Consider the following 5,302-nt stretch of genomic DNA (forward strand, 5'->3'; position numbering starts at 1 on the left):
AACGGAGAACGTGCTTCGAAACACAGTTCTGGCCTTAAGACAATGTATCTGCATGGAGCTGATCCAAGAGGGGAATGTAGCCAGGGCTTCCCTCAGATAAAGAGAACCCCGGAGCCAACCCTGAGCTTTTCAGGTGCCTGTGTGTGATACACAGGACAGGGAGGCATCCTACAGTTTTATGGCCACTTCTTCTCAGCTTGGTTCAGTAGGATTGCAGTCAGTCACCCTTCCAACTGCAGTTGTGTCTCTCTTCTCTCTGCTGTGTAAAACTCTAGCATTGCTCCCTGTCCTCCAAGTAGCTCTCAAAGGGAAGATACACGTGCTTCCCCCAACTCAGGTAGTGAAAACAGTTAACACCAGCACTTTTTTTTGTTTGTGGTGGTCAATCCTGCAAGCACTGCTACTAAGCTTATTGTTTACTCTATTTTTGGACAGTGTACACTTCAAGACACAGGTTGTCTTTCCTGTCCTATAGCATGCAGCTAGCATTTTCAAGTGCTGCCATAGCTTAGATAAGAATTAACATGACAGCTAAAGAATTCAAGAAAGCCCACTGAAATACTATGGTAGGAAGCGAGATGACTGTTCTGGATTCTACTCTGAGCCAGCTTGGCTGCAGGCATTGTTCTTGTGGAGGCATCAGCTGCATGTGAGGTATCTGCAGCAAACTGAACATCATAGAACTGAGCGTAAACCTGGTGATTTTTGTATGCTGTACATTGTATTAACAGTGGAGTTTTATTTATTATACTGTTTTGTTTCCATTCCAAAGGAATTAAAAGAGGAATTTACACGCATCCTGACAGCTAATAATCCCCATGCTCCCCAGAATATCGTCAGATACAGCTTTAAAGTAAGTGTGGCATGACCTGTAAAACCAGGATGAGATTTTTTGCAATTAACTGGTTTTGTGTTTCCCTTTGATTTATAACCAGGTAAATTTCCTTTTAATGTGACTTCATCTTGTTACATATTTACTGCGAATGGTTCCTAAAGGGTCTTTGCAGAGGGTAAAAGTCTAAAAGCATTGACGTATTTATTCAGAAGTAGGATATAACAATCACCTAAGAAGATCTGGCAGCGAACTTAATTAGTGCAGCTAGTGTCAGGCGGTAACTTTTTCCATTCTGTGGTAGTTAGAGGACAAAACGCAATGCTTTAGTCAGTCTGTAAGACAGTTATGCCTCAGTATCCTCACATCAAGATTCAGTTGTTTGAATTATAGGAGAGCTCAGAATGTGCTCTCTGAAATCACTGACAAGAGCTCTATTCATTATGAGTAGGAGTGAGCAGGGGAGGGTGCATCAAATATTGCCAGGAAACATTCAAGAGTCACACCTTCACATTTGTGTGTGCAGAGCATATGCTGTGTTACCCTGGCGCAGCCTCCTCCTGCTAGCGTGTACGGCTAGCAAGACAGGCTGCTGCAGGGGGAGAGTGGAACGATGGTTTTGCCTCCCACTCCTCCCTTGGAAGGGTTACACCCCCTGAAAGAAAGGACACAGGGACAGCTCCTCCAGCTCTGGCATTGGATTATCCCCAGCCTTAGGCAGGGAACAGACAACCAGGTGAAATATTCCCAAGCCTGTCTCATCTCTGTGCTACTCTTAAGTAGTTTGACCAACCATTACATGAGATCACCAGAGAAAGGAAATCAGTCTTGTGGAAGCAAATAAGGTCACTTTCTCTTCTATTTGGAGTTGATGTTTTCCATATTTATGGGATAGAAACAGGTGATGAATGATCCATATCTTCAAATCCTCCACAGTGACTGAAGTGGGCTCGATGCTATGCTGTGGTTGGTACAGAAAGCAGTCATATTTTTAAGAAGAAACTGTTGAAGCATCTGTGGTCTGCAGTGGCTTCTGATTGCTTTTAGGTGCAGCTCAAAATCTTAATACACAGTTTGAGCCTAGGTGTGTGCCTGCACTGTAGAGTGGTCCACAAGCAGGTGCCAGTCAAGCTAGCTTCAAACAGCTGAATTAGTACAGTGCTTGTAAGCTGGGCATGGTGCTAAGAGCCTGTACTGTCTCCAGATCAGAGCTGCTCTCTTACGTATGGTGCTGCTCTTCTGTAGGTACAACAGCTCATTCAGAGATCTTGGCACAACAGGACATGAGAGTCTCTTAGGGAGAGCTGTGTAGTAGAGGTCCACTAGAACTGTATTTAAACTCACTTGCTGTGGTGGTGGTAGAGAACTAGAGGTTTCATGTTCTTGCTTCTTTTTGTTGTATTTTTAGTTTATGGCTCTCGGTGTCCTGAGATACAAATACCTGCTGGAAGAAATTAAGTGTAAATATGCCAACAACAAACATATATTTATCAGTATGGATCTTCTTAGCTTTAGCAGTTTAGGCTACACAGTATTTCTGCTTTAAAATACTTTTTTTCCATGCTGATTTTGTTGGTTTTTTCCTCTTTGTAGGAACGAGCATACAAGCCAATAAGCTATGTGGATCAAATGGCCATTCACTTCTCTTTGAACGGAAACATGATACTCAAAGATTCAGATGAAGGCAGACGGCAGAGTATCAGATTAAGCACTGCAGCAGGTAGGTTTATTATCTGAAACCACAATCATTTTCAGCTAGGCACTGGTGCCACTTATTCAATGTGAGAGAATGATCATGCTTCATCACCATAGAATTGAACAGCTCCTATTTTGGCTTGCATCCTTCTCGGGAAACAAAAACAGAAAAAACAATCAGCCAGATGTTTGCCACAGTGTAGAAAATGGTGGAGGTTTTTTGAGCCATGTGAACACTAACACTGAAATTTTCAGAGCTATTTAGTGTCTTTTAAACATCTTCCACTACCATTAGTTGGACATACATGTCTAAACTCCTTAGCATGCTTTGAAAGTTTCAGCCATGATTTAAAGTATTGAAGCAGAAATGTTTGGAGGCTGGGTGGGCATTCAGGAAACTATCATATACTTGACCAATTCTTACACTCTTACCAGGACACCTACTTCTGGACAATGTGAGATGCAAGATATTGAGCTAGTTCGACCTTTGATCTGAACTGCTATCGCCATTCTTATGTTTTCAGTCAAAAAGACACCTTAATCAGAGGCTGAAAAGCTCTGTTGTTAGTAAAGAGTTCTAGGTTTGAATTTTCAGCAGGGAAAGATGTACTGCCTAGTGATTTTCTCATATTTCTGCTGTTTGTGAAAGCAGAAGTTGTGTCACAAAGAGTGTTCTTTCAAGGTGGTAACTGTCAGGCACGATGATAACAGTGGATAAGCTCCTGAGAATAGTCATTACTTGCAGCTTCTGAGGGTCAGTGCATCTTTTATTTTACACTTAACAAAATGTGCATGATGATTTGAAGTAGGACAAAGTGCTGAATAGGTTCTTCAATGCCATGAAAGCATGGATTGTTGTTGTTGGCAGTGCTTTTTGTAGATTCCAAACCAGCTAGTTTCAAGCAGCTTGATGCTAGCATGACTACACACTCAAGGCTGTGATTGGAATGTAGACATCCATCATTCTCTAACAAGACTAGTATATTCATTTTTGTCCATATAAACAGGATCAAACCATATTATAACTCCTATGTGCCTTGAAAGCATTCTTCATGGTTGTAGACAATTGCAGCCATTTTTGGAGGGCAGAAAGGTCCAGAGCTGAAGGGATACCCAGAAACAAAGCTACTCAGATCAGAAGTGGATTTCAGAAGTTTGATTTGAGTCAAAATCAGATTTTTTTATTTCAGCCCAGCCAGAATTACTGCATTTTCATTCTAGTAATAGCATTGTCTCCTTTTGTGGCTTTGAGCAAACAATCACCCTCCAAATGAGGATTGGTTACTGTACTGTCTAATGAGATAGCATTAGAAAAGAATGCATTTGTATATTAATGCTTCAGAAGATAGAAGGATCTGCAGAATATGGGATAATATGTCCTATTATCCTGGGCTTATTCACTTATCCTTTCTATCATCAGAAAAGGCTCCTGTTGAGACTTCTGCAGTAACATCTGAAGATACAGAGATTAAAGATGAAGAAAGCACAGGAGATACTCAGGTAATTCTCCATAGTCAGCTGAGAGCTGTCCATTTTGTTTTTAATATGAGATTTGAAATTCCTTTGTTATAGAATGGGCTTGGTGGGAAGCTTCTGTGATTGATTCTTTTACGTCTGAGATGTCTCTGCTGTAGGTGAGATCCTGCAGATTCTACTGAACAGCTGGGGTCCTGCTGCCATTTTTTTTGGTTTGGAGAAGCTGTGTAGGGTCATGACAGGTCCCTACACACCAGGTCTGTCTATATCCAGATATTATATCAAGATACAGTGTAATTTGCTGGGATCTGGAATCTTCCTGGACAGCATGTCCATTCCTGAAAGAAAAACTGGTGAAAAACAAAATGTGGAGGGGTGAAAGCAGCAGGCATAACCATGTGAAATAAGCAGTGGCCTGGTTGAAAGGCAGTTGGCTGATCAGGAAAGGAGTATGCTGGGAGAAGGTTGTTCTTGTCCACACAGTGTCAGGCCCTGGAATCAAGTTCAGATTAGTGTCAGATAAAGCTCACTGTCTAGCAAGGAAATGAAAACACAGGGTAGTGGGACTCTAGCAGAGTCTTCTGGTCCTTGAGTCCATTTTATCAAAGGCAGTCATGGTGTATTGTCTCACTCATGCCAGACTTTTTTTTAAAGTAACTTCAGTTCCTGGTTTTCCATATTCCCGTTTAGATACTGTTCCAGAATCTCCTTGCTCTGATTGCTGGAATTCTCCTAATTTCCATCTTAAGTATTAAATCTTCAATTACAGTCTCCTTCACTAGGCAGCAGAAATCCAGCAGTGTAAGAAGTGGTGCTTCTGAAGAAGGAAAGAGATGTCTGGTACTTTCAGGGTGGAGTCACTGCTTTATTTTCTTGCAGGCTGCAGGAGATGAAGAGGCAGAGGGGTCAGGAACAGCAGAAGTAGCTGAGGCAGCAGAGGCAGAAGAGCCTCCTTGCCCAAGAGTGAAGGAACAGAAGCTTGCAAACCAGTTCAACTTCATTGAGAGAGCTTCAAGGACGCTCAACAACCCTATGCGGGTATGCTGCCATTTCCTTCAGTGACTTGGAGGGTCTTTCCTTTGGGAGGGCACGTGCATCGTCTGTGTTTGTGTCATATCCTGTGATCTCTGTAGATACTATTAGGAGAAAAAAACCAGTGTTTTACTATGGTAAAACATTTGGGGTGATGAAAATGGTGTCAGAAAAATTCTTGCTTCATGGACTCCTGGGCAGCCTACAAGAAGTTTTGGTGCTACTGTAAATCATTAAACCTCTACTTGGATATAACATTTTTCAAGT

General features: G+C 41.9%; 1 protein-coding gene across 1 annotated transcript in view; it reads left to right on the forward strand.

The window, feature by feature from the left end:
• DNAI1 (dynein, axonemal, intermediate chain 1) overlaps positions 1-5,302 on the forward strand; it is a 139,366-nt gene that overhangs the window by 5,995 nt on the left and 128,069 nt on the right. Inside the window, exons 4-7 of the mRNA XM_009334718.1 lie at positions 773-853; positions 2,426-2,552; positions 3,948-4,027; positions 4,883-5,041. Of these exons, the coding sequence (XP_009332993.1) occupies positions 773-853; positions 2,426-2,552; positions 3,948-4,027; positions 4,883-5,041 (447 nt within the window). The remainder of the gene's footprint in view (positions 1-772; positions 854-2,425; positions 2,553-3,947; positions 4,028-4,882; positions 5,042-5,302) is intronic.

The sequence above is a fragment of the Pygoscelis adeliae genome, unplaced genomic scaffold (assembly GCF_000699105.1).
Source record: "Pygoscelis adeliae isolate BGI_AS28 unplaced genomic scaffold, ASM69910v1 Scaffold442, whole genome shotgun sequence".
Classification (NCBI taxonomy): domain Eukaryota; kingdom Metazoa; phylum Chordata; class Aves; order Sphenisciformes; family Spheniscidae; genus Pygoscelis; species Pygoscelis adeliae.